This window comes from Chenopodium quinoa, unplaced genomic scaffold (genome assembly GCF_001683475.1).
Source record: "Chenopodium quinoa cultivar QQ74 unplaced genomic scaffold, ASM168347v1, whole genome shotgun sequence".
NCBI classification, from domain to species: Eukaryota; Viridiplantae; Streptophyta; class Magnoliopsida; order Caryophyllales; family Amaranthaceae; genus Chenopodium; species Chenopodium quinoa.
The window spans coordinates 806,291-827,208 of NW_018744845.1; the positions used below are offsets into that span (position 1 = coordinate 806,291).

Genomic DNA, 20,918 nt, shown 5'->3' on the forward strand with positions numbered 1-20,918 from the left:
AACAGTGCGTAGTAGAAAAAAAGATAGAGAAAAAAACTCAAGCACAAATGACGGATTTAAGTTTACAATGGAAACTAACATAGGGAATATCGCATTGGAAAGTTAGTAATACGTAGTCAACTTGTTATATTATTGTTATTAAAGAAAACTTACCATGAGTTTGATTCATCGTATACATTATTGTCATAGTCTAAGTGAAAGACCTTACGAAAAAAATAGTATTTTATCAGTATTTGCCATACCTACTTCTCTTTTACTCCATGTGTCTCAAAATGATGTTTTACTAAGTTAGGTCCCGTGCAATGCACAATAATTTCACTACATTTAATTAAAAAACGATTTTTTTTCTATAATAATAAAACAAACATAATACAATTATAACATATCTACACTTCTATACTTTGTATTAAAAAACTCAAACCAGGAAAGATGCATGTCCCCATCTTATTACACATTCCCATATTCTCTTTTTCAAACCAATGTGCCACGTTACATTTTTAACTTTTAGAAAATCCCCAATAATCCAAACTAATTATACTTCATCTTCCACGCATACTTCATCTTCATCTCCCCTTTAATTTAACCTTTTCTTCTCTTTCCCTCTTTAATTTTAGTCCCTCCACCTTTTTTATTTTAAGGCTCATTTGAATTAAATTCCCAAAAATTCCTCATTTGAATTAAATTCCCAAAAATTTCTCAAGAGTAAAAAACCATGCCATGAGAGATGGAGGAGTCCAAAAATGAAACAAAAAAATAATGACATGAAGATGTGGATGCTATATTTCAAATAATGTGATTTCAAATAGTTACCTTAAACATGTAATCAATAATACTATTCTAATCTATCTTCCTAATTATCGATTGGTGTTCTATCCCATGAATTTCAACATAAAAATGTTATTACTTTGCATAAGAAAGAAAGAAATAGAACAAACTATTATTAAAGAGTCATAGTCTTATGAACACATTGATTGTATGAGATGCAAAACTAAGACTGCTTACAAAATAACTAATGATCAATAATCACCCATGTATCCATGCTACTATTTAATAATTGAATACACTACATTCAGTAAAGTTTCTTATCCCATTTACCCTTTCCAAATACAAATAACACTCAATATTTAAAATCACACACACACAGAAAAAAAAAAAAAAAACCCAAAGATAAGCCCGTTCGGTGTATGTAGGGATGTCAGTGGGGCAGGGCAAGTAGGAGACCCACCCCATACCCGCCCTAGTGGGGTGGGGATGGGTCCCGGTTTGGCCGGTGGTGGGGCGGGGATGGGGATAAAAACCATACTCGCTTTGGGTGATGGGGCGGGGGTGGATTTTAGGTTGTACTAGCCCCATGCCCGCCCCGCCCCATTTACCCCACTTCGTACCCGCCCCATACCCACATGTATATATTCAAAAAAAAAAAATGTATACTACGTAGTGTTTAAAAAAAAAAAAATCAAAAGTGTAATATTAACAATGATTTATTTATTTATTTTAATTTATTGTAATTTATACTTCTTATTTTGTAGTATTGTTGTATTTGGAAGGTGGGGATTAGGAGGATCTTAGGTGGGGGTGGATATCCAAGAAGGGGGTGGGGCGGGGAGAGTTTTGGAATTGTACCCGCTAGAGTGAGGATGGGGATGAATTTTGGACCCGCCGTGGGGATGGGGATGAGAATGCTAGGTGGGGATGGGGATGGGAAAGCCAACATCCACCCCGCCCCACCCCGTTGACATCCCTAGTTGTATGGGCCAAAAGCCTAATCGTCGTATCCATATCTGTATCCATTTTACTGCATGCAACATTATATAAGGAAGTACGATGTATCAATATCCGTCACCGTATCCATATTTGTCATCATATCCATATTTGTATCCATTTTACTACAACCAGCTTGAATACGGAATCTGATGTACCTTTTATAAAGATATACGACCTATCAATATCCGTCACCATATTCGTATCCGTATCTATCTTATTGCAACTAGCTTGAATACAGGATACGATGTCCCAAACCAAGTACCATGAACCATACGACGTACCAATATCTGTCACCATATCTATATCCGTATCTTACATTAGGAATTCCCCTTGTGAGGAGGGCTTCCTAATGTTTAATTCTTCTTACCTTTTCAAAATAAATAAACAAATAAATTATTTATATCCGTATCCATGTTCATTTTGCTGCAACCAGCATGAATACGAAATACAGATGTCCCAAATCACACAAATTCTCCAAAAAGGCGTGTGTACGTTAATTTATTGTAAGATGGGTTAAAATTATCTTAAAAGTATTTAAAGTTACCCTTTATACTATAAAAGTTATTATTTTTCTAATAATAAATTTTATCTTACAAAAAATTATAATGTATTAGATTAATCATATTAGCCTTTATATTATGTAATCATAAATCTATAGGAAATTACACATTAAAATAAAATGTAAACCAACAACAAATTAAAGGTTTTCCATAAAAAAAAATGGTTAAAGTTACCGTAATAAATTAAAATTACCCTCAACCTGACCGCTTTGTAATAAAATTAAGATCCACCTACCTTATACAAGACATAATGCTCAAACCAAGTACGAGTACCATTAACCATAATACTCGTACTCCCTCAAGTATGCTAATTTTCATTTTGTAAGAGAAAAAAAGACTAAAAAAAAGCCTTTTAGCATTCGACGTGTCCCTTCCTTTCATTCAGGCGCCCTCTTCTGAAACCCCTCTCTCTTTCTCTCTCTATCATTCTCTCTCTTCCTCCTCCTTCGTTCATCTTCTTCATCTTCTCCGAGGGCTCCGATTTCGAGGCCTCGAATCCCACCATTTTCCGATCTCTTTCTCTGTAATCTGCTGCTTTCGATTCTCTCTTCATTCAAGATCTGTTCATTTCTTGCTTTTCGCGAATTCATTTTTCGTTGAGTTGTGCGGAACTGAATCTTGATTTGGAATTTGTTTTGATTTTGGGGGTTTTAATGCTCGTGATTCAATCGTTGATTTGTTGTGTTGATATTCGAAATTGCCAAGAGATTTGTGGTTCCTCGCTATTGTTGTTGTAGCTGTTGTTCATCGTTTAGGGTTTGGCGATTTCATCGTTTTGCATGTTGTTACGTAGTTTTATTCAGAGATTGATCCCTGATTCTTGATAATTTTGTTAATGGATATGGATTTTAATGGAGATTTGGTAGCTCTTGATGCTGAACTCTTGCAATTGCCTGAGGTTTCGCCGTTGGCGCTTAAAGCGAATCCGTATATTGCACAAGACCTCTTTGAACAATGGCTTTCGCTCCCCGAAACCAATCGTCTGGTAAGCATTTCTCAAAATTTTGTTTCTTGTTTTTAGTTTTTTCTTGGTGTTGTGTGAGTATAAATCTTGCTTGTTAATTGCTTGCATTTACTTGTGTTCTGTTAGATTACGGAAATTAGATTCTAGGTAGGTTTGTTTCTTTCATTAAGTTATCGAAATGATCAATCGGAGGGTTAGATAAACTGTACACTGGAATTATGCTTTCATCTGAGGTTGTGGGAAGTTTCAGCTGTGTTGATGTTTTGGCAATGGTTCCCAGTATCATCTGGTGGTGAGAATTTTTGTATCAAAATGTTTATGGAAAATAAGTTTATCATCTGAAATGGTTTTTTGTTTCTTCAAACAAATGGGATATTTCTCTCTTCTTAACATGCTTCACACAAATGGGAAGTATCGTGTAGGAGCCTATCCGTCTGAATTTCCAGTGTACGCATATCTTTGTTATTTATGTATTGGGAAATTCACCGGCTGAAGGATCTTAACAGCTGGTCATTTTCATTTTGAGGGCAAATCACTTGTTTGTTGAGCAGTTCCTGATATTTAAAGAGAAAAAGTATCTTTAACACATGTGGGTTTCAAAAGATACTAGAAACGAAAATGCTTTCCTTCCTGAATCCAGTGGTTAAGTAATTTTATGTTTATAGGCATTCATTTGCTATTGGTATCGTCATCTCTACTTTGACCTATGGTTGGTCAGTGAACACCAGGGGCGGAAATTGATATGATTTGGGATTGTCATGTATTCGTTTTATTGATCTTCCTTTGTAATTACTAGGACTAAGATATTTTCATCTAAAGATGATGGAAGCTGTACTTGCAAAAGCCAGCTTAACACTAGTGGTTGCTACATGCTTACTGAACTCTTGGGATTGGCAGTTCGTGTACCTTGAGTGGTTGAAGGTCAGTTTTGGTTTAGATTTGATCAAGGACAACATACTTTGTAATTTGCATTTCAGCTGCAGAAATTAGCTGTTTGTTTTTATGAGTTTTATGAAAGTTGGTTTCTGTGAGATGTTGTTTACAACCTACTTCATTGGTGCTGAAAGTAAATACAGTTAATTTATCTGGGGTGTGCAAATGTATGATGGATGACTTAGTGATCAGTGTCTCGATACCTTGATATATGTGGAGAGCCTTTTCTGGAATGAGGGAGTTTTGGTGCTAGACACTCTCATCAACATCAGCTATTTCATTGTAATTGATCTATAAGGAGCATGGGCAAAATGTGGAGGACATATTTCTGATGAACTCTTTGGTAATGGCATTGTGCCATCACTTTTAATCGGTGCAAGGTCTTGTAAGGTTTGGAATCTAAACATTGACTAGACCTAGTTGCATAAGTCATGTTTGCCCTTTTCCAGGTTCTCTCATTCTATGATGAGCTGTGGAAGGGTCAATGAATAGCTCAATTATATAAGGTCAGCTTCTGAGATTCAGTTTTAACTTGGAAAATGGAATGCCTTTGCTTGTTATGAGAATTTCAAGCAAACTTTTCTTACCTAGTTTAAGTCTTGTAACTGAGTTGTAATATTTGAAGCAATGGCATTCTAAATTTGAATGCTGCTTTTAACTGAGGTTGTTCATCATCCAAACAAGCGTCTTTATAATCTAGTAGATGTTGGCATTCATGATGAGGTCATTATTGTTGGACAAACTTGCTTCAGATTGTCGTGAAGAAGAGTGACCATGAAAACAGGAAAGTTTTGTTTGTTTGAGAGATTTGGGAGAATATTTCTTAATTAAATGAACTAGAAGTATGTATTAATGTTGGAAACACTTGCTTCTAGCTGTCATGAAGAAGAGTGACCGTCAAAACAGGAAAGTTTTGCTTGATTGAGAGTTTTGGGAGTTTATATTCTGTTGATTAAGATATAGACTGGGGGGTGTGATGTAACCCATCCCACCCCCCTCCCTCCCCCCCCCCCCCAAAAAAAAAAAAAAAAAAAAAAAGAAAGAGAGAAAAAATCCCCCTTTATATGGGTGATGCACTGAACCCCCTTTTATATGTTTTTTATTAAAGGAAAGTAAGTCATGTACAGCAGTCTAATATGGAAAACTTTATATCCAATGTGTATTGTTCTTCAATTTGCTTGTAATTTTTTTTTTTTTTTTGGTTTGTTGGGGGATTTCCAGCTATGTCAAGTGCTGAGAGTACATTTCTGTTTGGTCCTTTTGTATGTGGGAGATATGTTTTGGTGTCAGCTTAATGTAGCTTCTCTATCCCGCCTGTATGTGAATCTATATTTTAGTTAGGTTAGTAGCTTGTTCTGGGAGTTTATTTATGGTGAATGATAAACAATTTGAATTTTGTAATAGTAAGCTTTAACGCTTTGTTGCCTTTGCATGAAGTTGCTACCTTTTTCTTCAACTTACCAACTTTGGCCCTTCATTATAGCTAAATTATTCTATGCGATTTTCATTTGATTTCTTTTGCTGCTCTTAAATTCCTGAGCTGTGGTATGTTGCATTTTTTTTTTGGTGTATGTGTGTCATAAAGTGCTTTGCTTTTTGCATATTAACTCTGGTCCGGCTGCAGGTGAAATCACTAGTCAATGATGCAAAATCTGGGAATCCTTTAAATGTCGCCGGAAATGCTTCTAGTACAAATGCTGCTGCTAGCAATTCAATACCATCCATGTTTCCTGCTGGGAGTGCACCTCCTCTCTCGCCGAGAAGCTCATCAGGTTCACCTCGTATTATGAAACAGAGGGCCGGTCCTTCTTCCTTAGGAAGCCCACTTAAAGTATTGAGCGAGCCAGTGAAAGAGCTGATACCACCGGTTTGTTGTCTTTGTCTCCATCTTTTTTTTTGTTGATTCTATCTTAGCCTTTGTTGTTCAAAAGAGCTTGCCATTATATGTGAGGGTCTTTATCGCGACTTCTATGCATACATTGCAGTTTTACTTCCAGAATGGCCGTCCAGCACCAAAGGAACTGAAGGAGCGGTGCCTGTTTAGAATAAATCAGTTTTTTTATGGTCATACAGAAGGCCTTCCAATGAATGGTGAGAAACTTAAATTAACTGTGGTTGATAGTTTTGTAACAGATCCGACATGCTCATTTTTTTTCTTCTGTAGCAGAGTTCAAAGCTGTTACGAAAGAAATATGCAAGCTCCCGTCCTTCTTCTCTACTGTCCTCTTTCAAAAGATTGATAACAGTGGCACTGGATTTGTCACCAGGTATATAACTAAATCCTAATCTATGTTATTTTATATCCTTTTTTTCCTTTTTGTGGGTATGGTTTTTGTCAGATATGATGTGATCAGTTGTCATTTAACAGCTATGTGACTCTCATTTTCACTCGTTTCTTCAATTCCGTCTTGTTTGCACAACAATGACCTTGTTACCTCTTATTGATCAGCAGTTCTTGCATGTATTCGAGACACCCAAGTTTGAGGCTTTAGTATTTGTCTAGATTCCAGATATCTGTAGTGGTGCCTATCATTTTGGATAGAGAATTTGATTTTGAATTTCAATTGTATGTGTCAAGAATTTGTTTTTTATTTTATTTATTTATTTATTTATTTTTTTGTTGCTGATGCTATTGGTACTTGTTGGATTGGCTGTGGCCTGAAGCACAGGGATTTAGGGTGGTTAAATGGAATTAATAACTGCTTATTAACTGAAAATTTTGGTTATGAGACATTATTATGGGCTTTTCATACATGTGCTTCATGCTGCGTAGAAGGCCTAGGGCTATGGAACTTGATGGAATAAATATTTTTTTAATTTTTTTTTTTTTTTTTTTTTTTTTTGCTGTTAAAGTGTCCCATAACAAAGGATTATTAGGTTTTTCTTTAAAGATTGTTTTTTCCATTGTCGCCATATGATTTATATTTTCCATGCATGTGTCACTTATCTAGTTTTTGGTTGATGCTTAAGTCATTTTTTGTTTCAAGTATTGCTCATTTTCAAAGGCCGAGAGCCCGAGACCTTAAACAGCAGTATTTGATTAAATTTTCCTATTAGCCTTATGAGCCTCCAAACTTTTTATTTTATTAATGTTTTAGCTGATGCCTAAGGGAGTACACTACAGCATCTCTGTCTAATGTATTAATTTGTATTGATTGGTATGTTCTGGAATTCTGCCTTCTGCCAGAGTACCTTTTAATTTTATCTAGAATAAATGGAAAGTATGTGGAAAAGGAAGAAAGCATATTTCAGAGAGTGAAGATGGGTATATGTGAGTCTTGTGGGCTTGTGGCTATCATTCAGTGATGTGTTTACCATATTATTGCTTGCATGATTTGCTACCTCCTCTCATGTGTCCTTACAATGAAAGAATATGCCAGTCTAAGAGAAAAATAAAGAGGAGTACTGGGATTTTTTTTAAAGAACACCGCATCAATCATATGGATTGTATGTTTTCCTTTTGCTCTTTTTATTTTTATTATATCTATTTGTTTATTTATTTATTTATTTTTATTATTTTGCCTTTGTGTTTACCATTAAAACGTTACCTTTGCGCTCTCTTCTGAATTGGTCAGTTTCCAGCCTTTCTTGTATAGGCTGCTTGAAATGTGGAGTTTGAGGTCTGTTTCAATTTTCAATGGATGTAATTTGTTTTAACCTAAGCATATCTTTGTAGGGATGCTTTTGTTGATTATTGGGTCAACGGTAATATGCTGACCATGGACATAGCTACTCAAATATATACTATCATGAAGCAACCGGACTGCAAATATATGACACAGGTGAATTTAATGATTCTTTTTCATTTCTTCTTTCTCTTTTTTTTCCCCCCTAATATGTCGAACAAGTTTACAATTTCCACTTCCCTTGAAGCTGTTACTGTATTAATGAAAGTGGAGATACATAGCATTCAGGACCTAAATTTTATTAGTTTAGGTTTTAGGTTTCAAAGTTTATAACTTGTGGTTTAAGGTTGTAAGGATCTGGCTTAATTTTTCATTTGAAGTTCACATTTTTCTTGTCTTTTGAATGCTTGCATTTTGAGTATTTTCCCTTGTAAATTAAGTGGCAGGCTTTGCTTATAAATCTTAGTTATCTCAATTCAGCCATGGTCATAACCCTGATATTTTTATTTCCACATCTATGTAATTTCGCGAATGGTCATTAAAACGCCAAGAACAGAGGGAGTGGGAAGAATGATAGAGCAAGACTAGCAATGGTGAAGAAGCAAATCAATTATTTATTAACCAGAATGTCCTGTATTTGCTGCATAAATTGGTCAACTTTGCTTGTAGGAATTTAAGGACTTTTCTAATGTGTGGTGTTCTCTGAGTTGCTGCCCAGATTCCTTATTTTCATGAGAACAGTGAAATAATAAGCACTGGAAGGGAAAAAATGCTGGTGTATTGTACCTTTGCTCATGTATCTTTGATTTAAAGATGATTTTCTTAAATATATCACAAATGAGAATTTTTGGGTAATTCATATTGTAGTTGCCTGTTCTCTTAAAAAGATTCTGTAAATTTCTCTTGATGGTGAAAATGATTTGCTCTCCATTGGGTGTGTTTTGAGTCATTGTTGATTTTCTTTTCAAAATTGAATGAGTGAGCCATAACTAGGAAGAAATCTCAGTAGGAAGAATTAGTGCCAAGGGATGATAGCTCAACAGTACATAAATATCAAATACATTGAAAGCAGAATAAGGTGTTTTTAAAAGTAACTGCTTCTTATTGTTTGTAAATGAAGTACCAAAAGCAAGGAACAGAAAACCCAAATATCTATTTAAAACTTTATATACCACATTTTTTACTTGTGACCCACAATGGAGGTCTAGAGTTCCATAATAAAATGCATAAAGCTGTTGTAGTATTGTTGTATTAATATGGTCAAAATGTACAATATTCTAGAATTTATTTCTTGTTTACGGATTAACATGGTTGAATTTTTACTGTAGGATGACTTTAAGCCTGTACTTCGAGAGCTTTTGTCAACTCATCCAGGACTGGAATTCTTGCAGAGTACGCCAGAGTTTCAGGAAAGATATGGTATTTTCTTGATTTCATTCTCCTAGTATATGCTTCATGTAGTATTCAGATTGAACTTCTCAGATTCATTTTTTGCATTTTACCTTATAAAAATGGTTTCACCTTTGTGTTGTTCATTTTGCTTCATGAAATGAAATCTGAAGTGGGTTAAGCTGGCAAAACTTTCTTGTTTTACTCATTTTTTTGGATTAGGTCGGTTTGGAAGTTATCAATTTAGCTTGTATAATTCTTGGCTGCTGGTGCCTTGTTGAAAAGGTGACATTGAAGCTACATTCCGATAGTGTGTTAGTCGCAAGTTGTAGCATTTGAGGATCTATAAGCTATTTTGGGGGTGTCTGATTAGAATACTTAAATTTTATTTTTAGCTGAGATCTTGAGGCTGATTGTGAGGATTATAATTACACTACTCTGTTTTTCCAGTCTGTACAGCTTCTTCAGAAAACCTCTGCTGATGTCTTGGTGTCCATTCACTCATATTTTGGATTCTCCTGATTTGATCTTGATTTTTTTTTTTTTTTTTGAACCATAATATATTTTTTTCAACATACACCATTGTCATATGGACTTATATGTCAGGGTCATACACAAAATGTGAATGCCAAATATATCAGCAAATTACGACCTCTTAGTTTGTAAGATAGTCCATGTTGTATATATCCATGTCAAATGGCTTCATCTGGTTTATTTATAGATTTCCTGATCCTGGAATGCTTTATCCAACAAGCCTTTTTTTTGGGAAGTATAAATTGTGTTTCGAACATCATTGATTGTCTTAGTCTCATGGTTATATGGACACTTCTGTAGTTGCCAATTTGGTATTATAAGCTTTTTTACTTAGATATGGCTTAAAGTATCCAACATGGGTATGTGTCAAGTGTCAAACATGGCCTTTTAATGAAAAAATTGCTGTCCAAAATGAAGTGTTCAAGTGTCATACCCACATCCACGTGTTGAGCATCCTACTCGGGTACTTGAGCTAAAATGAAGAGTCGGGAGTTACATAATTCATAAGTGAAAAATTGACTAAGCTATGAGATACCTAAAGGCAAAGCTGTTTATTAATCTTTTTCAAGGATTGAAGGGTGTACTGTTTTATCGTTCCAAACTTCCAATCTTCCTTTACGTTTGTTACTATTATTTCTTCTCGTCTAAGTTTATCAGCGTAAGGGTATTGTCTAGGTTGATGTCTGTGTAGACCTTGTATGAGCTGAATGTGTTGATTGGGTGAGTGCCATGCCCCTTTTACGTGTAGAGTATTTGACATAGGTACTTGAGTTAGAATGAAGAGTCGGAGTAACATATTATAAATGAAAATTGGCTAACTTATGGAATATTTATTGTAAGTGTTTCTAATCAGTTTCTGGGTTGAATGGTGTACTATTTGTGTTTCAAGCCTCAATTCTTCGTATTTCATTTTTTTTTTTTAATTTTTTTACTATTACTTCTTTGTCAAACTTTGTTTGTCTTTTTATTTTTTTATTTTTTAATTTTTTTTAACTATTGTTTTATAGGGCTGATGTATCTGTAGACCTTTTATGTTTTGAGTGTGTTGATTTATGCTTGATATGATGTCTTCTACTCTAAAAATATATCTGGCCAGTTGACCTTTTGAGTCTTGTAGACAAGTCTTTCACCAGCATTAATATATGAAAGGTTCTTAATTTTATGAAAAAAATCTATATTTTTGTATTTGTATTTTTAAACAAATCAATATAAACATCTACAAAATTAATAATCAAAATAACCAAAAATTTGATTAGATTTAACTAGGCTTCTTTTTAATTAGACCCTCTTGACTTTTCTCTTTTCCCCTTTGTGTCATGGTATATATTAGAGTTTTCATATATGTCTTTTAGTTTGTAATTTGTTTTCATTTGGTGATGGGACAGCGGAAACTGTTATATACAGAATTTTTTACTACATTAATAGAGCCGGAAATGGTCAACTAACCCTCAGAGAGCTGAAGCGTGGAAATTTAATTGCTGCTATGCAACAAGCTGATGAAGAAGAGGACATTAACAAAGTTCTGAGGTAGAGTTGAGCTGATTTTTTTACACAAGATACTTCCTCTGTTTTTTCTATACTCGCAACACACCTTTTTGTCACGCTATTTGAGTAAGTGATTAGAAAAGATAAATGGACTGATTAAGTTATAAAGTTTAAACTGTAACAACTTACCACTTTCTTTTTTATCGGTGGCAAAATATATCTTATTAATTTGTCCGTTTACCTAGTTAGTATCTTCCTTAAAGTGCGTGCCAAAGTGGTGTGTTGCAAGTTAATAATTGCAGAGGAAGTATATTTTACTGCAGTTGTAGATGGTAGTGTTATCTTCAAATTTTAATAGTGAATTATGGTGTCTTATATGGCATGTGTGATGGTGCCCATCGTAATTACGCACAAGGCTGTTAAGTGATCTCTAAGAGGTATTTTGTTATTGGATGCATGCTGTAGAAGGTTTTAACTTATTTTCTAGATCATGGCTTATTTTGGGATATTCTAGTATTTGTATGTCCTTAAGACATTATAGTTCTCATAGACTCACCATTTGATATGCTTCTGACAGTCCTTGTTTTTTTGGGTTCTTTGTTCTGTTGAAACAGCAGCAATTAATATATAGAATCTAAAGACCTCATTTTAGTTTCTATGCAATTTATAGTTTGAAAGATATGGGTTGTCATAATTATTTTTTTCATTTTCTTGTTGGTGGTGGGGGAAGGGAAACGTGTGGTTATCTTTAGGTGACTTGTTTGATCATATTTTGTCATTACTGTTGGGTTTTTAAACTTCCCATTCCAATGTAGTTTGTAACCCTTATTGAGCTCTCATCGTATGTTCCAGTTAGGGAACTTTCTCTTTTCTGCACTTTCTAACTATTGCAATGTAGGTATTTCTCCTATGAGCACTTCTATGTGATATATTGCAAGTTTTGGGAGTTGGACACAGATCATGATTTCTTCATTGATAAAGAGAACCTTATCAGATATGGGAACCATGCACTTACTTACAGGATTGTTGATAGAATATTTTCCCAGGTAAAATGTCTCAGTAGTTCTTTGTTCTCTGTGTACAAAACCTTTTCCCAGAGAAGGCTTTTACCTGTTTACACTTTTACGAACTAACTCCTTGTGTGATCTTCTACCAGGTTCCCAGAAAGTTCACTAGTACTGTTGATGGCAAGATGGGATATGAAGATTTTGTTTATTTCATATTGGCAGAGGAAGATAAATCTTCAGAACCCAGTCTTGAATATTGGTATGTCTAGTCAAACATATTTTTCATGCATCTTTTACAGTTTGGGTTGGCAGAATTTCTGGTGCCTTCAATTTATGACCTATGGGTTTGGAAGAAGTTCAAGTCGAGTATTGGTTAGCACCTTTATATTCTATTCCAGTGGTTTGGAGTTGGGGTTCCAATGCTCACAAAGGTTGATGTGGGAAAAAACTTGGGGGAGGGGGCAGTTGTTTAGTTTTGGATTCTGAGAGATATCATCAATCAGGAACTCATTTTCTGTAAAAAAGAACGTTACATGAAATAGTGATGGTAGATATTAGTTTTATTTATTTATTTATTTATTTATTTATTTATTTTATTTATTTTTTACTTCCTGGATCTAAGTATTGTCTTTCTTCTCTGGGTTTCTGAGTTTTTCCCATTGACAGGTTTAAATGCATAGACCTCGATGGAAATGGCATCATCACAAGGAACGAAATGCAATTTTTTTATGAAGAGCAGTTACATCGAATGGAGTGCATGGCTCAAGAACCCGTGCTTTTTGAAGATATATTATGTCAGATCATTGATATGGTTGGACCTGAGGTTTGTCTTCTGGCAATACTTGATATATAATTATAATTTATTTTTTATTTATTTATTTTTATTATATTGGATTGTGAATTTGTAGTGAGTGAGCTTGTCATACATGTCTGAATTTTTCCTGGTATTATTATTATTATTATTATTATTATTATTATGGCACTTTATTTTTCAATTTCCCCAAAATTTTGAGGATCTTTTAACAAATGAAGATCACACTTGAAGGGGAATATTTAAACCCTATCTTTGGTAATAAATATGAAAATTTTAAGGAATGTTTCCAATTATGTAGGGTGCTCCCACAATAATTCAAATTATGTAATCCAAAATAATTTTATATAGAAAGCGATTAAGCATGTTTAGTGGTATTTTTCGAAGCTCTGATTGGCCTTTCCCTCTTTGACAGCGACACTGGCAACCACCCTGATACCCCCACTGCCCACTCCACCATCCCTTCTCTCTGCTATCTGCAATCACCTGTCCTTGGGAGGGTGCCTCCTTCAATTTAGTAAAACTGATCTATTTCTGCTTATATATACTAAGATTTCTGCAAATTGATAGGCCTATAAGTAGTCTTAGAAGCCTGCCAGACTTAAAAAGCTTTGTAAGGGAAGGGGAGCGGAGACTGAGAGAAAGGTTGGAATTTATTTACAAAATGCGATGAGTAAAGTTGCTCGGGAAGGAAATTTGGTTGAATTTTGGGTGAAATTGGATACATGAAGTTTGTTGAGAGTTGGCTCAATTTCATATGATTTTAGGTAACAGCAATGGGATTTGGGTTATAGGCTTATGGCAGTGGTGGGAAGTTTAGCAAAGTGAAGACTGCTAGAGCTTTGTTCTTCATAGGTGCATTGTAAATTTAAAATTACAAGGGCGAATGAACTTAGCTGTAGTTTTGTGGTCGGTAGACATTTAGGCACATGAAATGGTCATTGTAACATTGCTTTGGTGATGGAATGAGAAGAAAAGGTAGAAGGATTAAAAAAAAAACAAAAAAAAAAAAAAAGAAAAAAGAAAAAAGAAAAAAGGAAAAAGAAACGATAAGCACAGGGCCTTTTTAACCTTATCTGTGATTGTATGAGAAAGTGAGTTGGGGAGGGGTTGGGCAGGAGGGAAGAGAGAATGCAAGAATTATTACATGCTTTGGGAGTTTGGGTTGCAACTTCCAACTCACACTGGATCATTTTGGGAAGGTGAATTATATAGTTGGGATTATTCTAGAATAACACACATCTAGGATTATTATTAGATCAGAGATACTTGAGGCTATAGCCTATTTATTATTTCTAATACAGGGTGTATTAGGAGTTATTCTCTTCACCTTATTAGATCAGAGATACTTGAGGCTATTGCCTATTGATTATTTCTAATACAGGGTGTATTAGGAGTTATTCTCTTCACCTCATTTTTGATCTGAATTTTAGTCTGGTCTGATTTATTTTTATGGTTTGAATCCATTGTCCTTAATATATTGTCTAATCTAGTCTAAATTTTTCTGGTCTGTTATGATGTTAACAAGAATAAGATGAAGAGAACAATGCCTAAATGTATAAACAGCTTGTCACTGGACACTAGTGTGAGACATATAGTGACACTTAAAGTCTACTGAGAAGAAACTATTAAGGCTTGAAACGGTGCTTGTATCATATATGCACTTTACTTATTTAATTTTTAAATTAAAAACCTCTCGGGTTGTTTGCATGAGCAAATCGTAATGCTTTGTATCATACTTGCCAATGCAAGATTCCAATATGTGATGTATTCCATATTTTATTTGCAGAACGAGAGTTATTTCACCATTCGTGATCTGAAAGGAAGTAAACTTTCAGGAAGTGTGTTTAATCTACTTTTTAATCTAAATAAGTTTATGGCCTTTGAAACTCGTGACCCGTTCCTTATTCGCCAGGTACGTCAAATGATCAATTGCTTTTCTACAATTGTGGATATGAGTTAGATATCATGGTAGCTTCTGTGCTTTTTTTATCTCACTAGACATGTAAATACTTGTATGTTTTAAACAGGAGAGGGAGAATCCAACCTTGACAGATTGGGATCGGTTTGCACATAGAGAGTATATTAGACTTTCCATGGAAGAAGATGTTGAAGATGCTTCTAATGGAAGTGCAGAAGTATGGGATGAATCTCTTGAGGCTCCCTTTTGAGTTGGATATGGTAATGTTACCTTTCAATTATTTGGGTTAAATTTTGTATATACATGTATTTGATCGCATGAATGATACAGCTGATTGCTCAATTATGATGGTAGACGGACTGCAAAGAGTGGCTTTTCTTAAGGTTGTGATGTAATTTGGTTTTGTTTTACTATATCACTCTTACGAGGGGAGAGAACTAGTAACAAAAGTATAAACCTAAGCATGCTTGAAATAGTTGGTTTTGTAATATTGCTATATTATGTCTTACTATATTTAATTTGTATCTCATGATTTATTATGTCTCTATGGCAGTTGCTTCACCACAAGATGCGAGTTCTTTCATAAAGCAGGCCATCGGATGGGAGCATTGTCAATTTAATGGAGTTGGCCTAGTTAACGACACTCATCTTCATCAGTCACGGATGCCTAAGCTGGGTTATTGATGTATACCTTAAATATAAGATGCCTCGAAGATTTTATCTGATAACAAGCAGTGCTTATTTTGTTGGCTCCATATCGGATCCCGCTGGCCTCTTTGGGGAAGAGGAGCGGTCATTTGCTGACAGGTGATTAGTTGAAACCAGGAAATGGTAGTGTTAGAACATTTGGCAATTCTTTTGGGTCTTCGCTGTAAGATGTCGTTTGGTCTTTTTCTTTCCCTTTTTTTTTTTTTTTTTCTCATCTATTCTTTCAATTTAAATATTTTTCTTAAGTACTCGTATCTTTTTAAGGAGGATTTTTTTTATATGTATCAAAGATGTCCCTTGTTATGCAAATGGCTGGGTTACTTGGACAGTTTATCTCTTGTGATATATTGAGCTATTAGTTTAATGTTATGTTCTTGAAGTGGCAAGGTCAAATGAGAACAGTGGTAAGACATTCTGTTGCACAGAATAGGCACTTAGTCACTAAGCGAACACACTTAGGCGTCAAATTTTTCATCAATGTGCGAGGACTGTGATAAGTGACGTGAGCCACCGAGAAGTTGGTCTAATGAAATTAGTTTTATGGGTTGAGGAGTAGTTCAGATTTTTGTGGTGTTTTTTGAAATTTAGTTTCCTGAAGAATTGTATGGTTAAGTTTGGTTTAGCCGCTTAATAGGAAATGAATTGAAATTATATTTGATAAGAGGAGTAAGTTAGCCATTTGGTATGTTGCTTGTTTGGGATATTGGTTACCCTCCAAAATTAATTGGCTCCAACGGTTCTCCATTTCCCCTTGAAACCTTGGTCCTTGAGTGATAGTTTTGATTTCTATTTATTGTCTTTAAGTTGATTTTTAATGACTTCAATTAAGACAAAAGTTTTAGTCCCATAATGATATGCGGTTAGCTAACATAAAGAACTATCTGTGAAGTTAAAAAAAGAAATGCAATATAGAAAACTTGAAGAAAGTAAACACAGCAGCAAGATGTGTTGGTTCTACATCTTTTTTTGAAAGAAGTCCTGAAGGACGTTGGTTCTACATTTTGATAAGGATCTACATAGTCTTTGAAATAATATTGTATGCAATAATATTTTTACACTTGCAATATCCTTTGATCAAGGTGTTGAAAGTAATTATGTTAGATTTGCAGCCATGTTTTATCATCAAAGCCACTAGATTTTCTGCCTCATCCATCTGCCCACGTAAACAATATCCGTCCAATAAAACATTGTAAGAAATAATATCGGGAATCTGACCTTGACTTATCATGGATTCAAATATGGCCAGTGCTTCATCAACCATTCCTCCTTTACAATAGCCAATGATTAAAATGCTGAAAGTAATAACATCCGGTTTGCAACCATCTTTTACCATCAAATGCATAAGCTTTTCTGCCTCATCCATCTCACCGTGTGAATAATATCCGTCTAACAAAGTATTGTAAGTGATGATATCGGGAACCAAACCTGTGTTAGTCATGTTCATAAAAATGTCCCGTGCTTCACCAACCTTGCCTTCTTTACAATACATGTCAATCAAAGTGTAGTAGGTGTCAACATTAGGGGAAATTCCCTTGACTTTCATCTCCTTGAAAAGGCGGAGAGCCTGAGGCAATAACTGGTCTTTAAGGAGACCATCAATGATGGTGTGATAAATGACAACATTAGGCATAAAATGGCCATAAGACTCCATATTTCTAAGGAGCTTGAGAGCACCGGCATTATCACCGGACCTACGGAGACCTTTGAACATAGAACCATAGGTGACCTTATCAGGTAGGAAGCCAAGCCTAAGAATTTTATCCAGCAGATGAACGGCTTTGTCTAATTGATGAGTATGAACGAAGCCGTTAATGAGGGTATTAAAGGAGACAATATTAGGTTTAAAACCAAGTTTAATAGTGTTGGCGAGAACAGAAAACCCAAAATCAACAAAGTTCAAACGACAGTAGCAATTAGCGAGGATGTTAAGGGAATAATCATCTGGACGAACACCTAGGAAATGGAGCTGCCTATAGAGAGAAATGACAGTGGAGAAAGGTGGGTGGGGTTTAATCTTACAAATGGTTGAAAAAAGCATATTGAAATCGATAATACCAGGAAGAGGGCTAATCAATTTCATATGATCGAAAAGAGAAAATGGGGTTTCAACATCAGTAAACCCTAATTTGGATTGTTGTCTTACAAATTTAAGGAACAATTTCGGGTCATAAAAATCAAAATCAACATCAACATTAAAATAATTGAAACGATAAGAGTAAGATCGTGAATGAAATAGAAAAGGAAGAGGAGAAATAATAAAAGGCATGCAAGAGGAAAGAGGGGAAAAAGAAGGAAGACGAAGAAGATTACCTAAAAATGGGGAAGAAGCAGAACCAAGTGAAAGCAAAGCTTTCCTCATCATCATCGTCTCACTCTCACTTCTCACAGTGACTCTCTCTTCTCAGACGAGAATACCTGCTAGTGTTGGCTCTGCGTTTGGTAATGAGCGTTTTGGAAAAGTTTTTTTTTTTTTTTTTTTTAAGCTGTGCCCCAAAGTTATTGAATCCATGCTTTTTCAAAATTATAAGTTATTTTATCAACAATATCACAGTCATATCCGTTAACGAATGTTAAGTGGCGTTAGTAATTTGACACGTGTCCTGTTCTAATTGATCTAACACTTTAAAAAAAAATTAAAAAATCAGAAAATAAAATAATTAAAACTTAATTAAGAATTAATTAGAAAAAAAAACCAACCACCCCTCCCACCACCACAACCCAACCCATCAGCCGACATCGTCGCTGCCGGCAACCGGCTGCCCACTCTCGCCCAGACAATTCCTCCCGCCGACGAGCCCCCGCCCTTTCCCCCTCGCCCTCTTTCCTTCCTAACACTCCACGAACACAACCACGTGACGCAACCCAGCCCAAAAAATCGACCACCCTCATTCCTTCGTTAAACCACCACGAAAGAACCAACAATCCCTTCCCCCCACCTCGAAACGACCCTCCCTCGCCGTTTCGGGGTGTGGGAAAGGGAGTTGGGGGTTGTTTCAAGTGGGGGAAGGAAGGAGGAGCGCTGTCGGCTGGGTGGTTGGGGTTTCAAGAAAGAAGGTGGATGTGGCGGGGGTTAGGGGAAAGGGAGGGGGTCGGAGGTGGGTCTGATGGGGAGGTAGAGTACCAGTCGGCCGATTTAGGTGGTTAAGGTGGAGTGCCGGTCGGTTTTCCGGCGAGTTTAGGAGAGGGGTTAGGGTTTGGGGGAGGGGGGAAGGTGGCCGGGAAATTTTGATTTTTTTTTATTTTATTTTTTATTTTATTTATGTTTTTATATTTTTAATTAAACGGTTTTAGTAACGCCACTTAACATTCTCTAATGATTAACTATTGTGGCTGTCAAAGGTTATTGTTGATAAAATAATATGAGGTGGAGGGCACATCTTATAACTTTGAAAAAGCATGGGTATAGCTGAAAATTCAATAACTTGAGGGGTATAGCTTAGAAAAACCCAAAAAATAAAATACTCCCTCCGTCCCTAAATTAGTGGCCTATTTCTCTTTAGTATGTGAGTAATAAATATTAGAAATAAGCCACTAATTTAGAGACGGAGGAAGTAGCTAATTTTGCTGTTTCTAAGACGTTGCTTTGAGTAGCATTTTGAAAGAAAGGGTAGCTGATGGTGTTCCAAATGTCCTTTATACCCTTGCTCCTAAAAACTATTGCAAAGATAATTGCTTCTCCTCTAACCTTTACACTGCGTATTCTAATTATATGGGGTGCAAAAAAAATTTTGATTTATAGTTAGTGGTAAAATAAAACTTTTTAAAGTTTGGTGGTAAAAATAATTTGGTGTTTTTTTTTTTGTGGTAAAAGTCAAAAAGACCTAAAACAAAAATAATGATTTATAAACCTTGACAAAAATTTGGAAAGACAATGGGACAAAAAGATAATTGTTTTTTTTTAATGTTCCATATTATTTCTACTCCCTCTGTTCCATAATATAATTCTTGTTTTTCTATTTTGGAGATCTAAAATATTGTTCCTGTTTCTATTTTTGAATAATATGTAAAGACCATCATACCCTCACTTTTTTAATTTCATTCATTGTATTTCCTAAATTACCCTTAAATTTGCACATGCCTTGTACTTTTTTCCACTTTCTCTCTCTCACTTTTGTCTATAATTGTGCTTTCACTTTTATTAATGTACTTCATCTACTTTCTTCACCTATTTCTTAAGTACCGTGAAAAAACACAAACATGAACTATATTATGAGACAAAAGAAGTAATTTTTAAGCTTACATATAATGATCAGGTTTACTTATAATTTGATGAGGTTTATTTTGATCTTAATTGTATTTCTATTATACAAAGGACTAAATTAGGAGTGGAAATCCGGTAGCGAAATAGAAATGCCAAAAATTATTGAATTCCCTATATTATTTTTAATCAAAAACAAAATTAAAAAAAATGATTTAGGTATTTAAAAATATTTAGTAAGTAATAGACCATGAAAGTTTTTACGTCTTATCATCATTGATTAAATAATATGAAGATGTTGGCGTGCATAAATTACCAGTTACTCATAAAACAAAGAGAAAATTTTAATAGCACATGCTCTATGCCTATATTAGTCTATTAACATATTCCCTTCCCTTTCTTTTAATGTTTTTCAGAACTAGTTGTGGGAGCGCGTGCCCCTTCAATCTAATCTAATTAATCTCGAAAAGTTATTATCTAAGTAAAATATGTAATAACGATTGCAAATCAAAAGTTACTGATTTGTAGTGGCTAAATAAGCACCTATATTGGTGTGCTAGACTAAATGATAGCTAGTGTTGTTTTAGTACGATGTTTAGGATTTGTGTAGCTGAACATTTAATTTGATATTTGTGAGTGGTCGAAGTCGCTAATAACCCTTTCTCCACTCTATCCCCCTCCCTTTCAACACTAAGAATACATCTAATAGATGGTGGCATAAAACCAAGATAGAGTTGGGGAAAGATAGAAGCAAGTTATAAGATGTTTCCAAGAAAGATGTTTCCTATTGTAATGATAGATTCATAGAGCATGAATTCTAATCTTATAAATCATACGGGTATTCTCAATTAAATATATATTAAAAAATTACAAACATAATCAATTTCTAAATCAAAGAAATACAAAAAAATTCAACAAAAAAGTTTCAAGAATATCTTCACTCAAACAGCAGAAAACAAATACACACACAAACAGAATCAACTTTATCGATTACTGGAGGTGGGCAAATAGAAAATAA

The 20,918-nt window shown here is 34.9% G+C and overlaps 2 protein-coding genes across 2 annotated transcripts; one reads left to right on the plus strand and one right to left on the minus strand.

Moving 5' to 3' along the window:
- The first annotated feature begins 2,599 nt into the window (after positions 1 to 2,599).
- LOC110704566 (serine/threonine protein phosphatase 2A regulatory subunit B''beta-like) lies at positions 2,600 to 16,035 on the plus strand. The gene is made up of 13 exons (XM_021882375.1): positions 2,600 to 3,309; positions 5,846 to 6,088; positions 6,207 to 6,312; positions 6,389 to 6,488; positions 7,898 to 8,003; positions 9,176 to 9,266; positions 11,156 to 11,297; positions 12,154 to 12,301; positions 12,412 to 12,521; positions 12,929 to 13,085; positions 14,863 to 14,988; positions 15,104 to 15,254; positions 15,548 to 16,035. The coding sequence occupies exons 1-12, from the start codon at positions 3,160 to 3,162 to the stop codon at positions 15,242 to 15,244; spliced, it is 1,620 nt and encodes a 539-aa protein (XP_021738067.1). The 5' UTR covers positions 2,600 to 3,159; the 3' UTR covers positions 15,245 to 15,254; positions 15,548 to 16,035.
- A 679-nt stretch (positions 16,036 to 16,714) lies between these two features.
- LOC110704539 (pentatricopeptide repeat-containing protein At5g16640, mitochondrial-like) lies at positions 16,715 to 18,067 on the minus strand. The gene has a single exon (XM_021882339.1). The coding sequence runs from the start codon at positions 18,065 to 18,067 to the stop codon at positions 16,715 to 16,717; it is 1,353 nt and encodes a 450-aa protein (XP_021738031.1).
- Between the last annotated feature and the right edge of the window lie 2,851 nt (positions 18,068 to 20,918).